Source organism: Scyliorhinus torazame, chromosome 9, assembly GCF_047496885.1.
Source record: "Scyliorhinus torazame isolate Kashiwa2021f chromosome 9, sScyTor2.1, whole genome shotgun sequence".
Taxonomy (NCBI): Eukaryota; Metazoa; Chordata; class Chondrichthyes; order Carcharhiniformes; family Scyliorhinidae; genus Scyliorhinus; species Scyliorhinus torazame.
Genome location: NC_092715.1, coordinates 242,763,614 through 242,789,663, shown reverse-complemented (window position 1 = coordinate 242,789,663; position 26,050 = coordinate 242,763,614). Strand labels below are relative to the sequence as shown.

The 26,050-nt window shown below is 42.4% G+C and overlaps 1 protein-coding gene across 4 annotated transcripts in view; it reads left to right on the top strand.

The window, feature by feature from the left end:
• LOC140429773 (lysine-specific demethylase 4C-like) overlaps positions 1-26,050 on the top strand; it is a 557,303-nt gene that overhangs the window by 357,238 nt on the left and 174,015 nt on the right. For all 4 annotated transcript variants that reach the window (XM_072517215.1, XM_072517213.1, XM_072517214.1 and 1 more), the window contains one exon: positions 21,786-21,841. In XM_072517215.1, coding sequence (XP_072373316.1) covers positions 21,786-21,841 — 56 coding nt within the window. The remainder of the gene's footprint in view (positions 1-21,785; positions 21,842-26,050) is intronic.

Here is a 26,050-nt window from a genome sequence, read left to right as displayed (position 1 = left end):
GGTGAGTGACTGACTGGTTTGCTCTACATTGATCTAGCATGGACCTGATGGTTGAATGACTTTTGTGCTGTTATGACGCTATGAAAATGGAACATTGCACCTAATGTTGAGTAGTTATTGTTTTTCTAAAGCTGGCAAAGTATGCAGTCCAGTTTTTTTCTGGTAGACTGTCCAGCATACTTTTGTAATACAGTGAGACAGGCACCATGGGACTTGCCTCGGGTGTCCTTTATTTGCAGCGGGCCACAGTTTCAAAATGTTGTTTGGGAAACTAGAGGGGCCAGGTAGTCCAAAGCCTGTTGTTTACCCTACAGTTTCTTTTTGCTCTCATCTGGGATCATGCCTAATTCTGGAGCTCTACCATCACGGTGCAATTTTAGTTCATTTCATGTGTTGGGGTCCTTTATCATTGTTATCTAGAATATAATTCATAGAATTCTGACAATGTAGAAGGAAGCCATTTGGCCCATCGAGTCTGCACCGACCCTCTGAAAGACCACTCTACCAAGGCCCACTCCCCTAATCTATCCTGTAACCCAATAACCCCACCCAAGGGGCAATTTGGCATGGCTAATCCACCTAACCTGTACATCTTTGGACTGTGGGAGGAAACCACAGCACCCAGAGGAAACCCACGCAGACACAGAGAAAGTGCAAACTCCACACAGACACCCGAGACCGGAATTGAACCCGGATCCCTAGCGCTGTGCTGCAGCACTGTGCCATTGCGCCAGGTGATTTTCCAGCAAGAGAGGAATGCCCTAATCCTGGGCTTCACTATGTTGGCAGCCTACACAGAACGAGGTCGCTATGGTGAGGCTGGAGTGCCTGAAAGATCCCAGCCAAATTGGGAGCGATGAATGTCCTGAATACCACTGACCACACCCCCTTCCTCCAGTTGCTGTAGCTACATTTGAGATTTGAAATTAGCAGCTCATCAGAACCTGACGTATTTGGTGATAGAGTAAGGTTGCTAACATGTGACATCAAAGCACATGATAGCAGATCAAATGACTTCTGCTAAAGCTACAGGATTTGCCTTCAGGCTTGGGTTCCCTATGGTTGAAAATCATTTGTGGCTTCATGGCATCAGCTATTGTGAGAAATTCCAAAAACAAGGAGGCCACTTGAGCAGATGAAGAGGGGGATCCAGAGGCAGGGAAAGAGCAAATTGTTCTTTCCATCCCTTTCCTCTGAGCTCTTGGTGTCCTTCTGGGCCAACTCTCGAACCATCTCAGAGCTTCAACCCCTCCACATGTTTACAATCCTCACCCTCTTAGTTGAACGCTTCCGATTTCTGACTTCCCTTTGTCTCTCACTTCCCAAACCGACAGTTTCCAGTTTCTATGTTATTGGAGATATTTTTACCCCCATCCGTTGCGACAGAGAAACACATCTACCGCTGAGATAGAACTGTGCAAGCATTCAATTCCAGGGATACAGGGGTTTCTCTGGCGCTATGGATGGTTTCTAAAAAGATCTGTAGACAAAAATAGTTGCCACTTGCTGCCAACTTGCACTCATCTGCACGTGCAGTACTTTATGGAGTAAACGGTTATGGTGCATTGAAGGCTGTTCATTGGTCGTAATTTATAGGTTTTTGGGGTTTAAAAGGTCACTTTGTACCTATTATAAAGCAAGTTATTTGGAATTGTGTGCAGGTGTCCATTTTGGAGGTGGCTGTTTGTACGTTTCGTTATATGCATTATGGTGCTGACGTGCTCATTTATCATTCTCAGTTCAAATCTCTGAACCATAATTAGATTTTGTAGCAACCATAACCTGATTCATTACTCTTGATCACTTCAGGTTATAGTCGGATGTCATGACTCTTTGCCACCATTGAATAGTATGCTCATTTTTGTATTTTTGCAAACATTTCTTTTACTCCATTGTGAATTGATGCATGCAGTGGGTTTCAAACAGTGATACCATTGAGAAGCAACCAGTCTGACCATCTGTTCCTCAAAATGAAATTATTGCCTTTTACACCTTCTAGTCAACAAATCTCAATTATTTCACAATAACAATTACATTTATACACTTAGTTTTTTTTAGTCCTTGCATAATTTCACTGAAATATTTACTTGAAGGTTTCAGCCTCTGCTTAAAACCTAGACTTGGATTATATTGTTTTACTTAACATAGCTATATATGTATTTCCTCTTGTCTAGCTCCCAGAACCCCTGTAGCATTGGCCATAATGAATCTGGTGATATGGGCTGAGTTTGCAAGTATTGGCGCAGGTCTGTGGTGGCTTGATCCAGGAATGGGACTTAGACGCTGACTTCGAAAGTTCCTGTTGTAAATGTTGACACGTGTAGAGAGGAAATCTGAGATTTTTAATGATGGTACAAAATCAAACAACAGATTGGTGAAAGTATTGTAAAATTAAACTCAACACACTATGATAAATGAGCTGTGATCATTTTTACCGCAGTGGGAAACATTTTCAGATCTTCGATTGGGTTGAATTCAAACATGAGAAGAATGGGGTGTGACAAGAGGCGCAGAACATAGGAAAATGATGGTCAAGACGTAAGTTAGGGGACAGGAAAGACCAGACAGAACGCAGAATCAAAGGGGACTGGAAAGAACTGCTGCAGTGTGGGATAGGGCAGGAGAACGTAATCTTAAGCCGCAGTTACAGAGAAGTAGCATAATAGCGATCAAGGCACCGATAATAGAGTATGAAAACAACAGGACGGTGATTGGAGGACAGCACAACATTGGGAGATGGTATGAGAGAAAAGCATCTTAATATTGGGAAATTAGACGGGAGCACCATAATTCTAGAAAATGATTGGATGGGGAATGATAGGATGGGAACTGTAGCATAGGAAAGGGGATACTATTGGAGTGGTACAATTTCAGGAAACGGGGAGGAAAATTATGATTATGACTTGGGAGAATGGGGCAAATGAAGAGTATTAAAATGGACAATGTGTAAAGAGTGACACGGTATCTGAATGGGATCGGAAAAAGATGGACCTAACTTTGAGAAACAAGAGCGGCACGGTGGCGCAGTGGTTAGCACTGTTGCCTCGCGGCGCTTGGGACCCGGGTTAGATTCCGGCCACGGGTCACTGTCCGTGTGGAGTTTGCACATTCTCCCCGTGTCTGCGTGGGTCTCACCCCCACAACCCAAAGATGTGCTGGATAGGTGGATTAGCCACATTAAATTGCCCCTTAATAAAAACCTTTGAGAAATAAGAGTGGAACTCAGCAGATCATTAGGGAGGAGCAAAAGAATATTGGGGGGGGGCGGTGGACAGGAGAGAACATGCGGCAATATTTGGGAACAGGAAAAGCATTGAGGAGCAGGATAAAACTGGAGCCCTGGTTCCATGGAGTGGTGTGAGACACAAACTCGCAGATCTTCTGAAAATTGCGCAGAGAAAGCAATAGAGGCGAGCACTTAATTTTAACCACCACCATTGATGAAAATGTTTTTTCTTTTATAAATTTAAAGTACCCAATTAATCTTTTCCAATTAAGGGGCAATTTAGCATGGCCAATCCACCTACCCTGCACATCTTTGGATTGCGGGGGCAAAACCCATGTAAATCCACAGGGAGAATGTGCAAACTCCACACGGACAGTGACCCAGAGCCGGAATCGGACCTGGGACCACGACGCCGTGAGGCAGCAATGCTAACCACTACACCATCCATTGATGAAAAATTAATAATACTCTAAATAAAAGTGGAAACTTTAATCACATGACTTCCTTCAGACTCAGGTGATGCCAGGTGTCTGTGCCCCATTTTGAACCCAGAAATACTGGTATCAAAACTCAATCTCCATACTTGGGCCTGTCAGAAATATTTTCTTGGAGGTATAAAACACTCCACAAACAACTGTAATTCATAGATCATAGAATTTACATTGCAGAAGGAGGCCATTCGGCCCATCAAGTCTGCAGCGGCCCTTACAAAGAGTACCCTACTCAAGTCCACATATCTACCCTATCCCCGCAAACCATTAACCCCCACGTAACCTTTTTTGGCCTTTAGCATGGCCAATCCACCTAACCCGCACATCTTTGGACTGTGGGAGGAAACTGGAGCACCCGGAGGAAACCCACACGGACATGGGGAGAACGTGCAGACTCCGCACAGACAGTGACTCAGGGCCGGAATTCGAACCCGGGTCCTCAGTGCCACATGCCGCCCCCACCCCCCTTCCTTTTATTAGTGAGCTTTGCTGCTTGCATTTGCAACTGTGCTAACCACTATGCTACTGTGTTGCCCAATTATTTTTTTTTTTACCAGCAAACTTTCAGCTGGGGTTAAATTCAAGATTAAGGCTCCAACCAACTTCTCAAGACTTTGGAGCAATTTAATTAATTGCTCCCCTTTCTTTTTTTTAATAAATTGAGAGTACCCAATTATTTTTTTTTCCAATTAAGGGGCAATTTAGCGTGGCTAATCCACCTAACCTGCATATCTTTGGGTTGTGGGGTTGAAACCCATGCAGACATGGGGAGAATGTGCAAACTCCACACGGACAGTGACTCAGGGCCGGAATTCGATCCCGGGTCCTCAGTGCCACATGCCGCCCCCGCCCCCTTCCTTTTATTAGTGAGCTTTGCTGCTTGCATTTGCGACTGGCAGATATAGCCCATGGTAGTTCCTCGATGGAACATTTTTACTACCTTCAATTCAGACATTCCCTAACCCTTAATTGTCTCAGGTGGTTTGATAACATGAATGCTAGAGTCAGTGTTGTATAGGTTATAGTAATAGAAATCAATATTGCCATCCCAATTGCAAAACAATGTACATGTTTTCTGTTATTCCATTAATGCACCTTCAACGTAGTACCAGTATTTCAAAGAAACTGCAATATAATTTTTCCTAGCAAAATATGCCTTTGATTTCTTATTGTCAGTTTGCCAGCCAAGCAAGTAATAAGTATAAAAAGATAATGTGGTTCCTTCAATGTTATGAGACCTGAAGAGAAATATTCCTGATGAATCACAAAAGTTGTCATTTGCTTTAGTAATTTTCAAAATTACACATACTCCAAATGAACTGGAGCACATTAACTACACTAATTGGGAAAATAATTTGCTCCACTGGTCCTTTCAGAACACTTGAACTGGAACCAGATTACTTTTCCATTGTGCTTTGTGGAAGACCGTGCCCATGAGCCAAGTTCAGTTTTGTACTCCTGTGTGGCTAGAATCAGTTGCTTTGTTTTTTCCCTGATCTGTCAAGTGACAAACATTCCTTTCAGCTAATACATCATAGAGTATTTTTATGGCCTCCAGCAGTACTTTTTGTTTCTGTTTGCAATTTCAGTGCGACTTCAAGTTCCCCTTTTAGTACTAAAGGAAAAGCTTTCTCCTGAACCATGAGGTGGCCTCATGTGAATGGCTTTGAAAGTTCCAGTGCAGGGTAAAGGACAACACTCTACAATCTGTCTGTTTGATCACAGAATGTTTGCCTGGGCTTTGTAAGATGTAGTCACTGGAGGGTTATCACGAGAGGAATGTAAGGCAAAGTGTTGCCTTTTTCAGACAAAGTGTTTGAAAGGATTGTGGAATCCTATGTTGAAGTGGATTTTCATTCAGAGTGTGCTGCTGGCAAGTGATTTTTGGGACAGGAGTTCGGCTGTTCTATTTGCTCTGGTGATATTTCCTCACAAATCCAAGGTTAAGGCAATTTGTATAAAAGAGATGATACTTGCTTGCAACAGAGCACTTGCCCAACCTGGGCATTGGAATTCTGAGGGGATTTGGGAGGATTTCAGGGACTTATGAGGCCATAAAAGGAAAGACTTGCATTTATATAGATAGCTTTATAAGTAATGAAATGCTTTATATGGCCATTGTTGTAGTATAGGAAAAGTGACAGCCAATTTGCGCACAGCAAACTTCCCCATGCAGCAATATGATAATAAGTAGATCATGCTTTTTTGTGATGTTGACTGAGGGACAAATATTGACTGAGACACTGAGATAACATCCCTCCCTGTTTTCCCTGGGAGGGAAGATAGAGCCTTGGTTAAAGTCTCATGCGAACGCTGGGACCTTGAACAGTGCAGAATTCCCTCAATACTGCATTGGAGTGCATGCTTAATTTATGTGTTCAAATCCTGGAGTGGAACTTGGACCAACAAGTTTCTGGCACAGAGGTGAGAGTTCTACCCAACAAGCCACAACTGGTGCATAGGGGAGACTTTTGTTGGCTTCTAACAATGTTTATTACTTTTTTTACACCAATTGTGGTTGGAACGTGGCATTTTGGAGCCATTATCAGTCACGTGTGCCAGCAGGTGTAGTTCCTACTGGGCAGAAGAGGTAGTATCTTTGGGAGGATGGCATCACGCTGGTGCCACTGGCTACCATGATCTCATGTTGGATGTAATGCAGGAAGAAGTCAGAATTTTTCAGATTCAGGAAAATCTGGCAGGTACAAAGTGGGCTGGATTCTCGGCCGCGCACCACCGGTAGCTGAGTTCCCGATGTGGCAGAGAAGCCAGCCTGGGCCGGCATCATATACCATGGGCCCGCTTGATTCTGTGGTCCTCTGGGCCGTGAATCATGTGGCTGAGAATTGGTGCTGGTCCTGACAAGCCTGTATCTGACGCCGTGTACCTCGCAGTGGGCCAAGGGATTAACTCTTTAAAGGAATTGCCACCGAAGGCCATCAGAGGGTCAGCCCCCCCCCCCCCCCACCCCCTAGTGCAAGACTTTTCCACCCCACCCCCATCAGAGACCCCCTAATTAAAGTGACCCACCACAGAGACCCCCTAAATAGCAAGACCCCCCCCCCACGGAGACTCCCTAAATAAAGAGACCCCCATGATTCTCCGGTCCACTAGGACGAGAATTGGTGTTCGTCCTGACAAGCGTATACAAGACTTCAAAGTCCGTTGAAGGCTCTCCCCCCTCCCCACCAGAGACCCCATTAATAAAGAGACCCCCTAAGTAAAGATGGGTCTCACCCACTCTCCCCCCCCCCCCCTCCCCATCCCCCCAAGAAGAGAGACCCCTGTCAAGAAGCCAGAGAGCATTCAAGACAGAGGCAGTGAAAAAAAATCACTGCTTTAAAACTTAACTGAGCAATACTAGCTCAGGCACAGGAAGCAGCACCTGTCAACTCCTGGAAAGAGAAAATCAGTCAGCTGGGTTTAAAAACCTTCAGATCTTTGATCTGTAAGACATTCACACCTTTCTCATTGATATTACATAGAACATAGAACAATCTATGTAATATCAATGAGAAAGGTGAAATATTGACGTTACTAGGTTGTGATTGACAGCTTTCACTCGCACCCAGCTGTCAGCATTGTTCCATTCATCTCCCTTCATGGTTGAGTAACTTTGAAGTGGTCAGCTGTGAAATTAACCAATATTTATAAACATCAAGCTTTGATTGATAGCTCCTGAACCACTTCACCAGAGTTAAGTGCTTTCTGTTAGTTTCACAGCTGGCCACTTCAAGATCACTCAACCGTAAAGGGAGATGAATGGAGAGCAGTCAAAGATCTGAGGGGGTTTAAACCCAGCTGACTGGTTTTCTGTTTCCAGGAATTGACAGGAACTGCTTCCAGTGCCTGAGCCAGCCCGCGTATTACCCAGGTGAGTTTTAAAGCAGTGATTTTGTTTTTCACTTCGTCTGCCTGAACTGCTCTCTAGCTTTCAGGCAGGGGTCTCTCTTCTGGGGGGCTTCCAGACAGGGGTCTCTCTTCTGGGGTGCTTCCAGGCACGGTTTCTCTTCTGGGATGCTTCCAGGCAGGGGTCTCTCTTCTGGAATGCTTCTTTTCAGGGGTCCCACTTCTGGCGGGACATAATGCAGAATGCCTTATTTATTAAGCAAACTGTGCCTAATACTTGTGAGACAAGTGCAAACTGCATAAATCTTCCATGACAACTACCAAATGAAAACAGGCAATGTTATTTGCCAACCGAGACGTTGCAAAGGAGCAGATTTTCACAAGCATTACCGAGGGCGTGAGCATAATGTGCCTTCTCATTGGAATCATTTGCCATTGTGCTTTGCAGTACAATGTTAACAAGCTGAACGTGAGCCAAGTTGACACTTTTTATAATGGTTACATTTATAAATTAATGAATACTACTTGAGCATGTCTTTAGACACCTTTAAGAATGGAGTCTAATTATTGTGACGAAGAAATCGATCCGATTTCCAGCATTTGGGAATTACAGCATCCAAGAGCTGCCTGCACATTTTTTTTCAGCTGAGGCCGCACTTAAAAAAAAATATATATGTATATATTTATTCAAATTTTCAACAAAACACTCCAACCAGAAAAAAAAATAAAGCACAAAACAAACAAATATTATACATGAGATTTCCAACAAAGTACAATAACCCCCATTTAACAAATAAACACACCAATAAGGAAAAACGCCCCACTCTAACCTAAACAAAACAGAAAAACCAACCCCCCCCCCCCCCCGGGTTGCTGCTGCTGTTGACCTCCACCTAATGTTTCACGAGAAAGTCTAGGAACGGTTGCCACCGCCTGGAGAACCCTTGCACAGACCCTCGCAGGGCAAACTTTATCCTTTCCAGCTTGATGAACCCTGCCATATCGTTAATCCAAGCTTCCACGCTTGGGGGCTTCGCATCCCTCCACATTAATCGGACCCTCCGCCGGGCTACCAGGGACGCAAGAGCCAGAACACCGGCCTCTTGCGGCTCCTGCACTCCCGGCTCGTCCGATACCCCAAATAATGCTATCCCCCAGCTCGGCTTGACCCGGGTGTTCACCACTTTGGACATAGTCCTCGCAAAGCCCCTTCAGAACCCCTCCAGCGCCGGGCATGTCCAGAGCATGTGGGCGTGCTGAGCCTACACTTACCTCACTTCCTGCACTGGTATGTTGAGCTTATGAGTGCAGGAAGAGATCGGGGTGCCATTTTAAAATGCAGCCCCGATATCTCGACCACGCTTGGACACTCCACCATGGCCTCCGGATCCCCCCATTTCCCCAACTCATCTCTTAGTGAGTCCTCGAGCCCCCCCTCACCCCACCTCTTAAGAGCGGGACAATCCCAGGCCCGATCCATGGCATGGGCAACCTGGCACCTTGGCACTGTGAGCCTAGCACCCTGACAGTGCCCCTGCCACCCTGGAAGTGCCACTCGGGCACCCTGACAGTACCACCACTTGTTCAAGGAACAGGTACTACGTGTCCTTGATATGTATGTCCCTGTCAGGCAGGGAAGAGATGGTCGAGTGAGGGAACCATGGTTGACAAGAGAGGTTGAATGTCTTGTTAAGAGGAAAAAGGAGACTTATGTAAGGCTGAGGAAACAAGGTTCAGACAGGGCATTGGAGGGATACAAGATAGCCAGGAGGGAACTGAAGAAAGGGATTAGGAGAGCTAAGAGAGGGCATGAACAATCTTTGGCGGGTAGGATCAAGGAAAACCCCAAGGCCTTTTACACATATGTGAGAAATATGAGAATGACTAGAGCGAGGGTAGGTCCGATCAAGGACAGTAGCGGGAGATTGTGTATTGAGTCTGAAGAGATAGGAGAGGTCTTGAATGAGTACTTTTCTTCTGTATTTACAAATGAGAGGGGCGATATTGTTGGAGAGGACAGTGTGAAACAGACTGGTAAGCTCGAGGAAATACTTGTTAGGAAGGAAGATGTGTTGGGCATTTTGAAAAACTTGAGGATAGACAAGTCCCCCGGGCCTGACGGGATATATCCAAGGATTCTATGGGAAGCAAGAGATGAAATTGCAGAGCCGTTGGCAATGATCTTTTCGGCCTCACTGTCAACAGGGGTGGTACCAGGGGATTGGAGAGTGGTGAATGTCGTGCCCCTGTTCAAAAAAGGGACTAGGGATAACCCTGGGAATTACAAGCCAGTTAGTCTTACTTCGGTGGTAGGCAAAGTAACGGAAAGGATACTGAAGGATAGGATTTCTGAGCATCTGGAAAGACACTGCTTGATTAGGGATAGTCAGCACGGATTTGTGAGGGGTAGGCCTTGCCTTACAAATCTTATTGAATTCTTTGAGGAGGTGACCAAGCATGTGGATGAAGGTAAAGCAGTGGATGTAGTGTACATGGATTTTAGTAAGGCATTTGATAAAGTTCCCCATGGTAGGCTTCTGCAGAAAGTAAGGAGGCATGGGATAGTGGGAAATTTGGCCAGTTGGATAACGAACTGGCTAACCGATAGAAGTCAGAGAGTGGTGGTGGATGGCAAATATTCAGCCTGGATCCCAGTTACCAGCGGCGTACCGCAGGGATCAGTTCTGAGTCCTCTGCTGTTTGTGATTTTCATTAATGACTTGGATGAGGGAGTTGAAGGGTGGGTCAGTAAATTTGCAGACGATACGAAGATTGGTGGAGTTGTGGATAGTAAGGAGGGCTGTTGTCGGCTGCAAAGGGACATAGATAGGATGCAGAGCTGGGCTGAGAAGTGGCAGATGGAGTTTAACCCTGAAAAGTGTGAGGTTGTCCATTTTGGAAGGACAAATATGAATGCGGAATACAGGGTTAACGGTAGAGTTCTTGGCAATGTGGAGGAGCAGAGAGATCTTGGGGTCTATGTTCATACATCTTTGAAAGTTGCCACTCAAGTGGATAGAGCTGTGAAGAAGGCCTATGGTGTGCTCGCGTTCATTAACAGAGGGATTGAATTTAAGAGCCGTGAGGTGATGATGCAGCTGTACAAAACTTTGGTAAGGCCACATTTGGAGTACTGTGTACAGTTCTGGTCACCTCATTTTAGGAAGGATGTGGAAGATTTGGAAAAGGTGCAAAGAAGATTTACCAGGATGTTACCTGGAATGGAGAGTAGGTCTTACGAGGAAAGGTTGAGGGTGCTAGGCCTTTTCTCATTAGAACGGAGAAGGATGAGGGGCGACTTGATAGAGGTTTATAAGATGATCAGGGGAATAGATAGAGTAGACAGTCAGAGACTTTTTCCCCGGGTGGAACAAACCATTACAAGGGGACATAAATTTAAGGTGAAAGGTGGAAGATATAGGAGGGATATCAGAGGTAGGTTCTTTACCCAGAGAGTAGTGGGGGCATGGAATGCACTGCCTGTGGAAGTAGTTGAGTCGGAAACATTAGGGACCTTCAAGCAGCTATTGGATAGGTACATGGATTACGGTAAAATGATGTAGTGTAGATTTATTTGTTCTTAAGGGCAGCACGATAGCATTGTGGATAGCACAATTGCTTCACAGCTCCAGGGTCCCAGGTTTGATTCCAGCTTGGGTCACTGTCTGTGTGGAGTCTGCACGTCCTCCCCGTGTCTGCGTGGGTTTCCTCCGAGTGCTCCGGTTTCCTCCCACAGTCCAAAGATGTGCAGGGTAGGTGGATTGGCCATGATAAATTGCCCTTAGTGTCCAAAATTGCCCTTGGTGTTGGGTGGAGGTGTTGAGTTTGGGTGGGGTGCTCTTTCCAAGAGCCGGTGCAGACTCGGGGCCGAATGGCCTCCTTCTGCACTGTAAATTCAATGATAATCTATGATTAATCTAGGACAAAGGTTCGGCACAACATCGTGGGCCGAAGGGCCTGTTCTGTGCTGTATTTTCCATGTCCTATGTTCTATGTACCAGCTGGACTCCCTGGTTCCACACTGTCCAGAACCCGACCACCCGATAGCCTGAGAGACCCCGCAGGTGCCGTTATGCCTGGTCCACAGTCGTGTGGACCTATGCTAAATGGCACTATGTCGAGGCCACCCAGGTGCAGGCATTAGTTCCTGGGCGCAGGAGAATCCAGCTCGGCATATTTAAATGAGCCTAATGGCTTATGGCTCTCGCCCAGCAAGGGTGAGAGCCAGATCGTGATGTCTCTTGAGATCTCATTAGATCTCACAAGGCTTTTCGGGCAGTGCAAATCTCATGAGAGGTCTCTTGTGAGATTTAACGGCCTCACCACATCACCGAGTCAGGCGTGACAAGGCTGTTCGATTGTGCCCACTATATCTCAAATCAGGCTAGCTGAGGACTGGCAGTGACTAAAAGCTGGGATTTATGTTTTAAAGGGGACATGCAAGAATTTTAAATGAGTGAAAAAACTTACTGGCTTGTTCAGGGAGATCGAGCATTGATGTGGTGGTGTGCTGATTAGTTATCTTCTTTGTACGTCTGACTTTTTATGTTGCTTAGCAATCCATGGCTCTGCCCGACCCAGTTCGGAAGAGTTTGGGAGTTGCCGCATTGTGCACCTGTGACTTCCCATAATCCAAGTGGTCGGTAATGTAGCAGAGGCGGTTGAACTCGCCCAGAAAATCAAAAGACTCTTACAGAATTGAAAGTTTTAGCTATGTGTTGTACGTGGGATCATGATGTATGCCTATTCTTGCTACTTTTCGAAATTTGGGAAATTAATGAGGTTAACAGTGAACTTGAGATGGAAATGAAATAAAAGACAAGTAACAAGACTTAGCAGGCATCTAGAGGAATAAACAGATGCAGTTTACCCAGTATCAAGATTAGCAGGCGTCTAGAGACATTGAGGGGCAAATGGCCAAATCAGAAACATTGTTTACCAGAGATCAGTAAGACCATATAAATGATAACTCCTGAAGGCAATGGATTTGAGAGATGTTGACAGTCAAATCCACAGGATGAGATATCAAAGAGACTGAATAGTATAACTGCTAACACCCTCATTGGAGAAGCAGGCTAGTTCTCCATGAAACAGCCAGACAGGCTAATTCCATCTATGATCCGAGCAACTGAGGCCTGTTCCAGATAACATTGAGAGCCACAGCAGATTGCAGATATTCTCCTCTAAAAGACGCATCTTTGTGCCTTCATTGAACCAGGAAGAAACATTTTCCCATACTTGGTCACCTGGGCAACATTGCATGGTAAATATTATCTGGATTGTGACCTATAGCGTTACTAAAATTGGGTGTTGTTTGGGAAAAAGAGGTGTCTTCATGAGTTCAGGGAATCGGGTATATTTGGGAATAAAAGGGTAATTTCAGAAAAAATGGTTTGTTTACTTATCAATATATTTAAGTGTCACAGCTTTTATTAGTGTTTTGTTGTGTTTTCTTTTTGTTTACTTTAATAAATGTTCTTTATTAATTCTTTACACAATAACAGGATTGGTTTCTCACTGGGATATACATTGTTCCTCACATTAGTCCAAACAAACACATTACTTGAATCAGTGTTTCAAGTCATCCTTTGGGGTTTGAGACACTCAACATGGTTCTTAACAAAATTGGGGGCTCGTCCGGGATTTTAAAAAGCATAATCCTTTTGGGTGTAGTGGATTTGTGACTTTTTAAAGATAACTCGAATTAAGAACAAGTGAGTCAAGTGAGAATGTGTTATTTAATACAAGGTGCCTGCATAGATGGATGTTGCTCTCACCTCGGCTAATTTGGAAGTAGACAATATTACCATAGCAAATTTGAAAAGTGTATCTAAAGTTAGATTGATGGAACTGTCAGATCAATTGGAATTTGGATTATTTACAGTGGCTGAGAAAACATAAGTAATTGAAAGTGTAGCAACCAATTTAAATATACAAGCTATGTCTGACAGACCCAGCACTTCAAGCAGTGGGGAAATTTAATTAGCTAAAAATCAAATACAAAGAGGTGGCAGAGTGGCTCAGTGGTTAGCAGTGCTGTCTCCCGGACCAGGGACCCGGATTCAATTCCAGCCTTGGGTCACCGTCTCTGTGGAGTTTGTACATTCTCCCCATGTCTGCGTAGGTTTCCTCTGGGTGCTCTGTTTTCCTCCCACAGTCCAAAGATGTGCAGTTAGGTGGATTGGCCGTGGTGAATTGCCCCTTAGTGTCCAGGGCTGTGCAGGTTAGGTTGTGGGGTTATGGGGATTAGGCAGGGTGGACATGGGTAGAGTGCTCATTTGAAGTGTTGGTACAGACTCAGTGTTGGTTGAAGATATATGATGTGCAGAATGGATAGTGGAGGAAGAGGTTCTGGTCAGCAGCATTCAAAGCCAAACAAGAAACACTTATTTGGTAAAAAAAATAAACTTCGGGAGTAGCTTGAAGATGGGAGAAATGGTTGGAGGAATGGTAGAAACATTGCCCATTACAGTGATTCACTTTATTCTAGGGTAAGATATAACAATGCTGCCTACTGTGGTTGAGCAGCCAATAGGAAACCCAGCTGCAAAAAAATTGGCAAACAAGCCATCTGGGGTTTTTCCCCGATTGTGGAGTGACAAGATCACAGGCTCGTGAGATAAGACAAACAAGGGACAAGTTGTGAGCACAGGATAAGATGAGCACGATCCGGTTATCTTGGTACGATCTTTAGAAAGCTGATTGGAGATCAAACAGACAAAGGGAAAGAGACAGATGTGTTTCATTCAAAGAGACTGATAGAATTACAACGGGGTGATTCCAAATTAAAACATATCTACCAGACAGCAGACTAAGCTTTGGAAGCTCAGTGTATTCCTGTATGTTATTCTGTCATGGACCAATTACGAATGAGAAAATGGCGCCCACCGGATGTTAGTGCAGAAGACAAATGGGCAGAAATACACCTAATTCTGTTACCTCTTGAGTATAGGAAACACATTTGAGGGGGACACTCAAAATAAAGAAAACACAAGCAAAAATCCAAAAACTGTTTTACTGGCCTGGACTACATAACGATGTAAGTAACTTCTGCCAAGCTTTTCACATTTGTCAAGTAATAGGGAAACCACAAGTTGAAAGAAAACCAGCACCTGTGATCCCTATTCCAGCTTTTTAAGAACCTTTTACAAGAGTTCTAATTGACTGTGTAGGACAGGTGTCAAGAATGCGAGGTGGAAATCGATACTTGTTAATCATTATGGATATATCCGCTAGGTTTCCTGAAGCCATATCATTGAGAACCAATACAGCCAGGAGAGTGGTAGAGGAATTAACCAAGTTCTTTACTGGCTTACCGAAGAAGCTGCAATCAGATCAAGGGTCAAATTGCATGTCAAGATTATTTAAAGAGGTCATGACTAGCCTGGAGATAAAACAGTACAAATCATCAGCACATCATCCAGAATCACCGGGAGTGTTAGCATCAAACTTTGAAAACCATGATGATAGCGTATAGCCAAGATTACCCTCACGATAGAATCAAAGGGATTCCATTTTTATTATTTGTCATTCGGGATGCACCAAATGATTCTACCAGATTTTGTCCTTTCAAATTGGTCTACGGACATGAAGTTAGAGGACCACTGAAATTCACCCAAGAAAAATTATTCAGCAAGAAGTCAGAGACTACACTTTTAGACTATGTCTTAGATTTCCGAGAAACACTGATTGGGCTCGTGAGGTGGCAAGGAAACATTTAAAGACAGAGCAGCAAAGAATGAAAGCAATGGCTGATAGGAAAGTACAGACTTATAGTTTTGTAGCAGGGTATAGAGTGCTTGTGTTAGTAACTGTGACAGGAGAACCACTGACAGCCAGATGTAATGGGCCATATCAGAGCAAAAGAAAGTTGAGCAAGATAAATTATTTGGTATGCACACCAGGTAGATGTAAATCGCACAGCATGTGTCATGGTAATATGCTGAAGGAATATTGGGATAGAGGAGATGAGGAAAATCATGAGGTCTTGATAACAAAACAGGGAGAAGAAGGAAGGTTAAATTCTGACAGTGACTTCCCTAAAATTCATTTGCGTAACATGGAGGTCCTGAAAACTGGTTAAGTTATCTTCCAGATAAGAGTAGGAGTAAATTCAAAGAGTTACTGCAGTCCTATTAATTTATTTGTGGGGATAAATTAAGTAGAGCGGAGGTAGCAATGCATGATGTAGATGTGGGGGACACCGTTCTGATAAAGCAACATCCATATAGGTTAAATCCCAACACGTTATCACAAGTACAGAAGGAAATTGAATATATTCTCCAAAATGGCATTAAATTGAGTTCTAGTGATTGGAGCTCCCATATTGTACTGGTGCCAAAGTTGGATGGAACGCAAAGACTTTGTGTGGACGACAGGAGAATGACTACCGTCACCAAGAGGGATTAGTTTCCTATTCCACGTTTGCAAGAGTGCGTCAAAAGTTTTGGACTGTAAATTCATCACAAAGATAGACTTGTTAAAGTGCTATTGGCAAGTAGCGTTGACTTTGAGGGCAAAGGTGATCACCGCATTTGTAACGTCAAATGGACTTAATGAATTCAAAGTTCGGGATGAAGAACGCACCTGCAACTTTTCAGAGATTCACGAATAAAGTTATCCAAGATCTACGTCACTGTACAGTATATATTGATGATTTTATGCTGTTCTGTCAAAGTTGGGAAGAACATCTGAAACAACTAAAAGAATTGTTTGAGCACTTGAAAGGAGCTAATCTCAGCATGAATCTAGAAAAAAGCAAATTCGCTAAAGCCCAAATTACATGTTTGGGGCATATTGTGGAGCATGGTCAAATGGCCCCACGTGATGCAAAAATACAGTTAATTTGGGATTTGCCGGAATCCACCACAAGAAAAGAGATTTTAATGTTCCTGGGAATGAGTGGCTTCTATTGCAAGTTCATGCTGAACTTTAGCCGTGTGGTGGCATCATTCACAGTTTTTAAAGAAGAACAAGCACTTTGGATGGAGGACTGCGATTGGACATTCAAACATTTAAAAACTGTGTTAACAACAAAACCAGTGTTAGCTACACCAACCAACGAAAAGCAGTTTAAACTGGCTGTGGATGCTAGCGACATTGGTGTGGGAGCTGTGTTGCTGCAGGAAGACAAACGTGGAATTGAGAAATCTGTGAGCTATTTCTCAATGGATTTAAGCAATCCATCAATGAAAAAGTGACTTTAAGCATGGTACTGACATTATAAAAGTTTGATATTTAAGTTGTCATAATCCCATAGAAACAATCATATGTACAGACCATAATCCCCTAAACTTTCCGGAACGCTAGGTTATTCCGACAGAGCCTGTTGTTCCAATCATTTAATTTAAACACCATTCTAGTGGCCATGAGGGAGAATGCAATTGTAGATGTGTTATCACATGTATAAAAGAGACTTTTGGGAGCATTGGCGAAAAACTCTCCGGGATATAATTTTATTCTTAATGCATGCTCTTAAATCTTTGGATTGGCTGATAAGGAGAACAGCTAAGAAATGATTGAGAAATTAAAGTGTCTTTCCTTCTTTCCCACAAGTCCCGAAAGACATGCTTGTTTAGGTGAATTGGACATTCTGAATTCTCCTTCTGTGTACCTGAACAGGCGCTGGAATGTGGTGATTAGGAGATTTTCACCGTAACTTCATTGCAGTGTTAATGTGAGCCTACTTGCGACAATAAAGATTATTATTATAAATTAAGACATTCCATTTTTAAAAAGAGGGGATATATTAGAAATTTGGGAAATTATACCCAAGTATTATAGTGTATATTAGTCTTTTGTCATGTTTTTTATTCTTTTACTTTAATAAATATTATTTTTTAATTGTTTACACAACAACTAGACTGGTTCCTCACATTATTCCAAACAAAATTAAGTGTCATGAGACACATCAACGCCACACTCCCTGAATGTCTTGATCCACTGCAATTCGCATCCCACCACAACCGGTCCAGACACTATCACCCTGGCCCTACACTCATCCCTGGAGCATCTCGACAACAAGGACTCCTGCGTCAGACTCCTATTGATTGACTACAGCTCTGCCTTCAACACCATAATCCCAGCCAAACTAATCAAAACTCCAAAACCTAGGACTTGGCTCCTCCCTCTGCAACTGGATCCTCGACGTCCTGACCCATAGACCACAATCAGTAAGTATAAACAACAATACCTCCTCCACAATGGTCCTCAATACCAGGGCTCCGCAAGGCTGCGTACTTAGCTCCCTACTATACTCCCTACACACACGACTGTGAAGCAAAATTTGGTTCCAACTCCATCTACATGTTTGCTGATGGCACGACCATAGTGGGCCGGATCTCAAACAATGATCAGTCAGATTACAGGAGGGAGATAGAGAACTTAGTGGCATGTTGTAACGACAACAATCTCTCAATATCAGCAAAACTAAGGAGCTGGTCATTGACCTCAGGAAGCAAAGTATCATACACACTCCTGTCTGCATCAATGGTGCCGAGGTGGAGATGGTTGACAGCTTTAAATTCCTAGGTGTGCACATCATCAGCAATCTGTCCTGGTCCACCCACGTCGACGTTACAACCAAGAAAGCACAACAGCGCTTATACTTCCTCAGGAAACTAAGGAAATTTGGCATGTTCAAATTGACTCTTACCAATTTTTGCAGAAACCCATAGAAAGCATTGTTTCTGGCTGCATCACAGCCTGGTATGGAAACTGCTCGATCCAAGACCATAAGAAACTACAGAGTCGAACACAGCCCAGTCCATCACGCAAACCCGCCTCCCATCCAATCATTCTGTCTACACCTCGCACTGCCTTGGGAAAGCAGGCAGCATAATCAAAGATCCCTCCCACTTGGGTTATTGTCTCTTCCAACCTCTTCACACTCGGCTAAATCGCTGGCTTTTAAAGCAGACCAAGGCAGGCCAGCAGCACGGTTCGATTCCCGTACCAGCCTCCCCGAACAGGCGCCGGAATGTGGCGACTAGGGGCTTTTCACAGTAACTTCATTAGAAGCCTTCTTGTGACAATAAGCGATTTTCATTTAATTCATTGGGCAGGAGATACAAAAGTCTGAGAACGCGCAGTAAAAGATTCAAAAACAGCTTCTTCCCCGCTGTTACCAGACTCCTGAATGACCCTCCTTATGGTCTGAACTGATCTTTTCACGCATCTTCTCTACTGAGTAGTACTACACTCTGTATGCTTCACCCTATGTCTATGTATTTATATTATGTATCTTGTCATATGTTCTATGTTTTTCATGCATGGAACAATCTTACTGGACTGAACGCAGAACAATACTTTTACCTGTACCTTGGTACACGTGACATTAAACCCAAATCCAAAAATACATCACTAAGAACTAGTGTTTCACAAGTGTTTCTTTGGGTTTTTGGACACTCTCGCAGGCAAATTCAGCAGGGTTCTTAACACTGCAGTATTGAATTGTGATACCATTAAGGCCACCCAAATAGAAGCCCACAGGTTCAAATTCAAATATTACACTTGGTACCCAAAAGCCTTTAAGTTTAATCGGCATCGGTTACCTTCTTGCACCTGGGTCCAGTCAGTTCAAAGAGGGTTATTAAAGAGTACTGTACAATCTTACCTGAATAAAAGAAAAACAAATAGTTTTCACTTACATAAAGATAAAAGCAAATTACTGCGGATGCTGGATTCTGAAACAAAAACAGAAAATACTGGACAATCTCAGCAGGTCTGACAGCATCTGTGGAAAGAGAAGGGCGCTAACCTTCCAAGTCTGAATGGTTCTTCGTCAAAACCCAGCTTTGGCAAAAAATCATCCAGACTCCGAACGTTAACTCCCTTCTCTCTCCACAGATGCTATCAGACCTGCTGAGATTGTCCAGTTTTGAGTGACAGTTTAACATTATTTGAGTTGTTAAAACTGAAAAGATCATTTCACATTTTAAACTGATGTAGGCAAACGCAGGAGCCATGAAAGCTATTAAGTTTAGTGCGTGAGAAGTGAATTAATATCAGCAGAGACATGACCTAAAGTGCTTTGCAATCTTATCATTTAGTTTTCATGTGTCCCCTATTCACTGAATTAAAGGGTTCTGATTTCATTTTCCTAAAAACAGTCAAGTCACAAAATCAGTTCAGAGGTTGTTGGTTTTGAGACACGCTACCCGTATTAAGGAAACTTCAACAACGCACTTAGAAAATCATAGTGTCATCAGACAAAGTCACCATGGTTTTCTGAAATGGAAATCGTGTTTGACAAAATTTATGAGAGGTATTTGAGGATGGAACGAGTAGGGCAGACAAAGGGGAACTGGTAGATGCAGTATGCATTAACTTCCAAAAGGCATTCGGGAAGTTGGTACATAAAAGGTTGTTTGCAATATAATGTGCAAGATATAAGGTAATATCATGAGTAGAGCACTGGTTTATAGACAGGAAACAAAGAGTATGGATAAATGCGACATTTTGAAGTTGGAAGGCTGTAACTAATGGAGCGTTGCTCGCTAGTTACAATACATTCCTGACTTCCATCTGAACCCTCTTCCTTTTGACTGCTTACGCCTCAGCTGCATACTGTTTGGCTGTTTACTGTATTTGCTGTGTGTCACTGTAGGAGATCTGCTAGTACATCCTATGGATCAGTGTTGTTTTCAAAGTTACCTGAGGAAAAGTTGTACCTTATGATTTATTTATCTTTTAGAGCTTTGTACAAATAAACAAGATCTAGTTACTTTTGCAGTGGTGAAGAATGTTTTCCCTAGGAGTCTTTATCCAACAGTAATTGTCATTGATACACTGGGTTGGACAGGGAGGGGTGATTTATGCCAGGCCATGAAATGCTTGGCTAATGGCCAGCTTTACTGTAAAGTATAAAAATTTTAAGCATCGATGCAGGTTCGGGAATTGTAGCCTGCCAATTAGTTGAATCTCTTCAGCTGACAGTGAAAATTGTAGAGAGACAGAAAACATTTCTAACGTTACTACAGATTCCGATGGTAAACATTATACAGGCATTTCTAAAACACTAAATATTACTGTACAGGTAAATTTAAATACTTTCAAGTTTATACTGTTGCAGACCATATTATTCCAATTTTCTGCCGCGGTGATATACAAGGTGATGACTTGAATCACTGTCCAATGAATATTTTCAATTATGATTTTTTTTTTTTTGGCGGTATCTGCTATTTGTTCATTGTTACTTATTTTCCGGTATCATTAGCTGTGTCTCATCGAAGGTTTATATGCTTGCTTTTGCCTGTTTCCAATTGGTGTACTCGCTACTCGTTCAATTTGTTGCTGTTTGCTTTAACGTGAAAATTGAGTTAATCAATGGTAAATTTTGTTCAAAACTTTGCGAGTAGACAGGCAAAATCTGCTCAATTTTCTCAATTCATTGGGAGTTAGTCAGGAAATCTTTTTCAGATTCTGAAAAATTCTCTCCTCCATCATGAGAATTGCTGAACTTACTATATGGTGTTGAAGTATTCTGACTTCCCATGTTTAATTTCGAATAATCTGCAGTGGATTTTGATATCTACATTTCACAACTGAGGAATGTTTTGATTGTGTTTGCATGGACTTAATGTTTGCTAGCTGCAGGGTTTTGGATCAGTTTAAATTTGTAGCTATAATGACACCACATTAAGTATTCTTACAACCTGCTGGACCTATTGGAATTCTTGACTCTTGAGAAGGTTAAGTTTGAACTGAGGGGGAAGGATGGAGGGGTTCTTCAATTAATGGGCATTATTCATTGTGCACTTTCAAGAACTGGGTAACATCGAACATTAGGCGGGTGGGGGGGGGGGGGGCGCGGGGGGAGTGGTTGGGAGGGATGGAGGGAGAGGAACTGTATGTATTAATGGTGACTATGGGTGATTCCAGATTTCTTTCTGTTATTTATTTATGCTAACATGCGGGCAGTTGTTTGGGGGTTGGTGGGAGGATGGGATTGTTGTTATTGATATGGGAATTGACATTATATTCATTACTGCTTATTGTTTATTGTTGGTGGGTGCAAATTTGGGAGAAAATGAAAAAGGAGAATAAAAATATTTTTTTAAATAAGTATTCTTGAAACCTCAATTTGTGATATTAAAGTTAATTTCATTAAAATTTGTGGAAGTAAAATTACTGCCATTTTTGCAATTGCAAGTGGCATTTATTTGTGTGGAAACGGATTGGCAGGTTGAATTACTCAACGTTTTTCCCATTTTCTACAGGACTGTTGCCTGTGCAATTTGAGGGGTGGTGCACTTAAGCAGACTACTGATAAAAGGTAAGCTATTGCTACACAGTCGTAAGAATGCTCTTGTTGATTGAACTGCAATAAGGCATTTATTCTTGATTTGTTTCTTAAAAAGACTTGAAGCGAGAGACTAGTTTTCAAATGTAATCAAATTAGGAGCAGAATCTTTTCATGGTAGCTCACTCATTGTGTCCTCGGGACCATTTTGTCGGAGTTACAGCATTGTTCGAAATTATTGAGTGTCATTTCAATTGCGGTAGCCTGCTGTTGACAAAGCCTGCATGCTTGGCCAGTGAGGATGCAAGGCCAATGAAGCCTTACCGTCTCTATGTTTTCTTGCTCGGAAGGAAGCGGCAACACATGCGTTTTCCGATGAGTTTTGAAAATCTTAACTTCATCTTTGAAAACTAACTTACATCGTTTACTGCATTACACAAAATGTGGTGCAGAACTAAAAGTAACTAAGCATTGCACCCCCGATTATAAGATTGTAAAAAATAGGAGCAGAAGTTGGCTGTTCGGCCTGTTGGCTCTGCTCAGCCATTCAATAAAATCATGGCTGATCTGATTGTAGCCTTAACTCCACTTTCCTGCCAGGCCCCATAACCCTTGACTCCTTTGTCGATCAAAACCCTGCCTAACCCAACCTTGAATATAATCAATGATCCAACCTCCATTGCTCTCTGTGGAAGCTGTGACAATATGGATAAGGGTTAACAATTTTATATGAATGCATCTAACCACCAGATGGTGATCAAGAGCTGTCACGGAGATCACGTGACGCCCTTGATTCTGGGAGTAGGTGATTAGGCGGGAGAGAGTAGTCTTGTGTTCAGGAGATCTGGAGATGGCGTTATAGCATCGTTTATTTAGCAACCTTTGTATCTTAGTAAGAAATTCAATTCTAGTTATAAGTAGTGTTAATAAATTAGCTTTGTCAATCAACATAGCATGATGTTCTTTGTTGAATACTACACATCAAAGCCAACCTTATCAGAAAGCAGAGAACATCACAGGAACAAATTCTAAATACTCACAATCCTCTGTGGGAAGCAATTCATCTTAATCTGTCTTAAATTAGAGACCCCTTATTTTTAAACCGTGTCCCCTAGTTCTAGATTCGCCCATTAAAGGAAACATCCGCTCAGCAATCACCCTTTCAAGCCCCCGCATAATCCAAAGGTTTCGATGAGATTACTCTCGTTCTTCTAAACTCCAATGGTTTTTTCATAAGACAAATCCATTCACCCCAGGAATCAGCCCATTGGACCTTTCCTGTCCCTCATTAGGTCAGGAAACTGAGCTTGCACACAGTACTTTTGCTGTGGTCTCACCAATGGTACAGTTGTAGCAAGAATTTCCTGCTTTTGACCTTATAGTGAAGATAATATAATTGGTGATGTCTAAAAAGCATAAACAAATGATGGAGGAGAAACATTGCTTTTTATATGTAAAGATTTGTTTTTGTCCTAATCAGGGATATGTATACTACAGTTGCCAATATTTTATGGTTTCCAATTTCAAGTAGGATTATTTTTTCACAAACTGTGTTTACTCTGTGAGCTAACTGTGTGCAGGGTCAATACACGTGTTTCTGCAAATAAAACTCTCTTTTCGTTTAGCATCCATGATCACAGGTCGATCAGAATAGTTGTAGTCCATTATCAAATTTGAAATATTTCGATCCGATTTTAGGGCAGTGCCCATTAGTTCAGAATCAAGTGGAGGCCTTGTATGATATATCAGTTCTCTGCTACAGGAGAAAAGCAACTTTGGACTGCTTTACCGTGTGATAGGATGCCATTGTATTCTCATTCAAATTTTTTTTGTTTTATTCTTTGATATTGGAACAATGCTTACTTGATTCAAGTACTGGAAACTCTGATGGTGATTAAGGAGCACAAGCACAATCACAATGGTAGCACCAATCCTCAAGGATTCCACAAAGGGGAAATCGGGAGTCAGATTCAGTCCTCTGCGATTTTAATACAATGGAATCTCTTGGTATGATTGCCCATACTGCGATCAAATTTGAAAACATTTATCATTAATGTCAGGAATTTCGCAAACAAACTTCAGTAAAGTGAGGGTTGAACTAAAAGAAATTAAGTGAGATGCACTGTTGAAAAATTCAGTCAAATGCTACAATCCAATGCTAACCTAGAATTCTTCAAAATAGATGTGTTCCCAGTAACCAACTCAAAGGATCACACAAGATTTCATGTTTTAAGACTTTTACTGTAACAAACTAAATTAATATTGACTAAACATTTATTAATAGTCAACTAAAATACTAAAGTACAGAAAAGATATCCCCTCTTAACTTTCTATCATGGCTAAAAACCATGTGTCACATTTAAATGTTACATTCACTTTCCTCAGAATTGTAGTATTTACGGGAACCAGTCCCAAATCACTTGGATTGTAACAGGCCCACTTTTCCCTGTTTCGCTGAGTTGTAACGTTCTGTGATGGTTGAAAGTTGTTCCCCTCATTCTTCCGAGAATCTCTGAACTGTCTTCCTGCAGCTAGGCTCCTCCGGCAACTGCTCCCAACTGCGCCAGAGCAAATCTTCAAGTCTTAAGTCTTTAAAGTCTTCAAAGATTTGACCAGCGAACAAGCCCCTACCTGCATTTTGCCAGATGGCGAACAGAGAACTGCCTTTTCCACTGTGCTTCACGAGCAGCTGTTGTTTCCCTATCTCTCTCTTTTTGTGACTAGTTCTTGTTCTCACTCTCTGCAGTTAGTAAGCCAACTGTTCCTTACTTTGTGTCCCGATGTAAAAGCTGGTACTTGGGTTTCAATTGGACTAGAACTGGACTCCTGGTCCCCATAGCATTCAGACCACAAAGCTTATCCTCGGTCAGAGTTAATTGGAGATCCCAGGCCCTTCTCCATTACTGCATTTTATCTTGAATTGAACAGACACTTTAAAATAAAGCCATCTTATAAAATCTTGCATTTGTAGCAAAGGAAAATGTGGAAATGTTTAGAACCAATAATAACTCTCTAAGGCAAGCGCACACTAACGATAAATAATTGTAAGCTAAGCAAGAGGATTAATGGAGGAGTTAAAATAGTGAAGAGGAAGAAAACCATACCATGTAAAACATAGTAATCTGGTGCAGCCCACACCTTCCTTACCTCAAATTAGAAAACCATCAACTTGATTGTACCTCAGGCACAATTAGCCTATTCATCAATCACTTGCTGTCGCTTGATCATGTGAAACATTATTTGGTCAGAATTTGTTGTAGCATGCTATCTAGAGTGTATGTTGTTGATTCAGATCGTCCCTGCAACTTTCAGCTCAAAGGAAATCGAGCAACGTTTCTGAAAGTGAGGCCTGGTTCAACAAGGGAATCTGGGATCTGAGTGAACAGGGCAATAAATAAGTTATCACCTTAACCAATAAAATTTTAAGATTGGGAAATAAACAGCAGAAAGGCAGAGCAGAAGGGTCAATTAAAGGGGGTGAGTTCAATATCAAATCAGATACAGAAAGTGAAAGAAAGATTGGATGTATTCTGCTGTCAGGGTCATCAGCTCTCTAATTCTCTCCCAAGGTCTTTCCACCTTTCTATCTCTTTTCATTAAAAATCTATCCCTTTGACCAAGCTTTTGGCCACTTGAAAGATTGGATTGAAGAAGAGAGTGCGAAGAAAAGGAAAGGAAAAGTAACAACTTATTTCTTCCCACTTTTGATTTAATGTAATTGAAGGTGCTTCATAGGGGTATTATAAAGCAAATTGCACACCAAGTCACAAAAGGGAGATGGCCAAAAACTTGGTCAAAGATGTAGATTTTAAAGAAAAAAAGAGGTAGAGAGTTGGAAAGATTTCGGGAGAATTCTAGAGCTGAAAGTCTAGACAACAAAAGACATTCCACCAATGTTGGAGCAATTAAAATCTGGGATGTTCAAGAGGTTAAAAGTGTGGTGAGGGGCTGTTTAGCACACTGGGCTAAATCGCTGTCTTTGAAAGCAGACCACGGCAGGCCAGCAGCACGGTTCAATTCCCGTACCAGCCTCCCCGAACAGGTGCCGGAATGTAGCGACTAGGGGCTTTTCACAGTAACTTCATTTGAAGCCTACTTGTGACAATAAGCGATTTTCATTTTCATTTCATTTCATCTAAGGATTTGTTGAAGGGTACAAGGTGAATCGTTCCTTCTTTTGTTTGGTGTGCCTATGAATTTTATACACGATGCTTTAAATTGGCTAAGAAAAATAAGAATCTA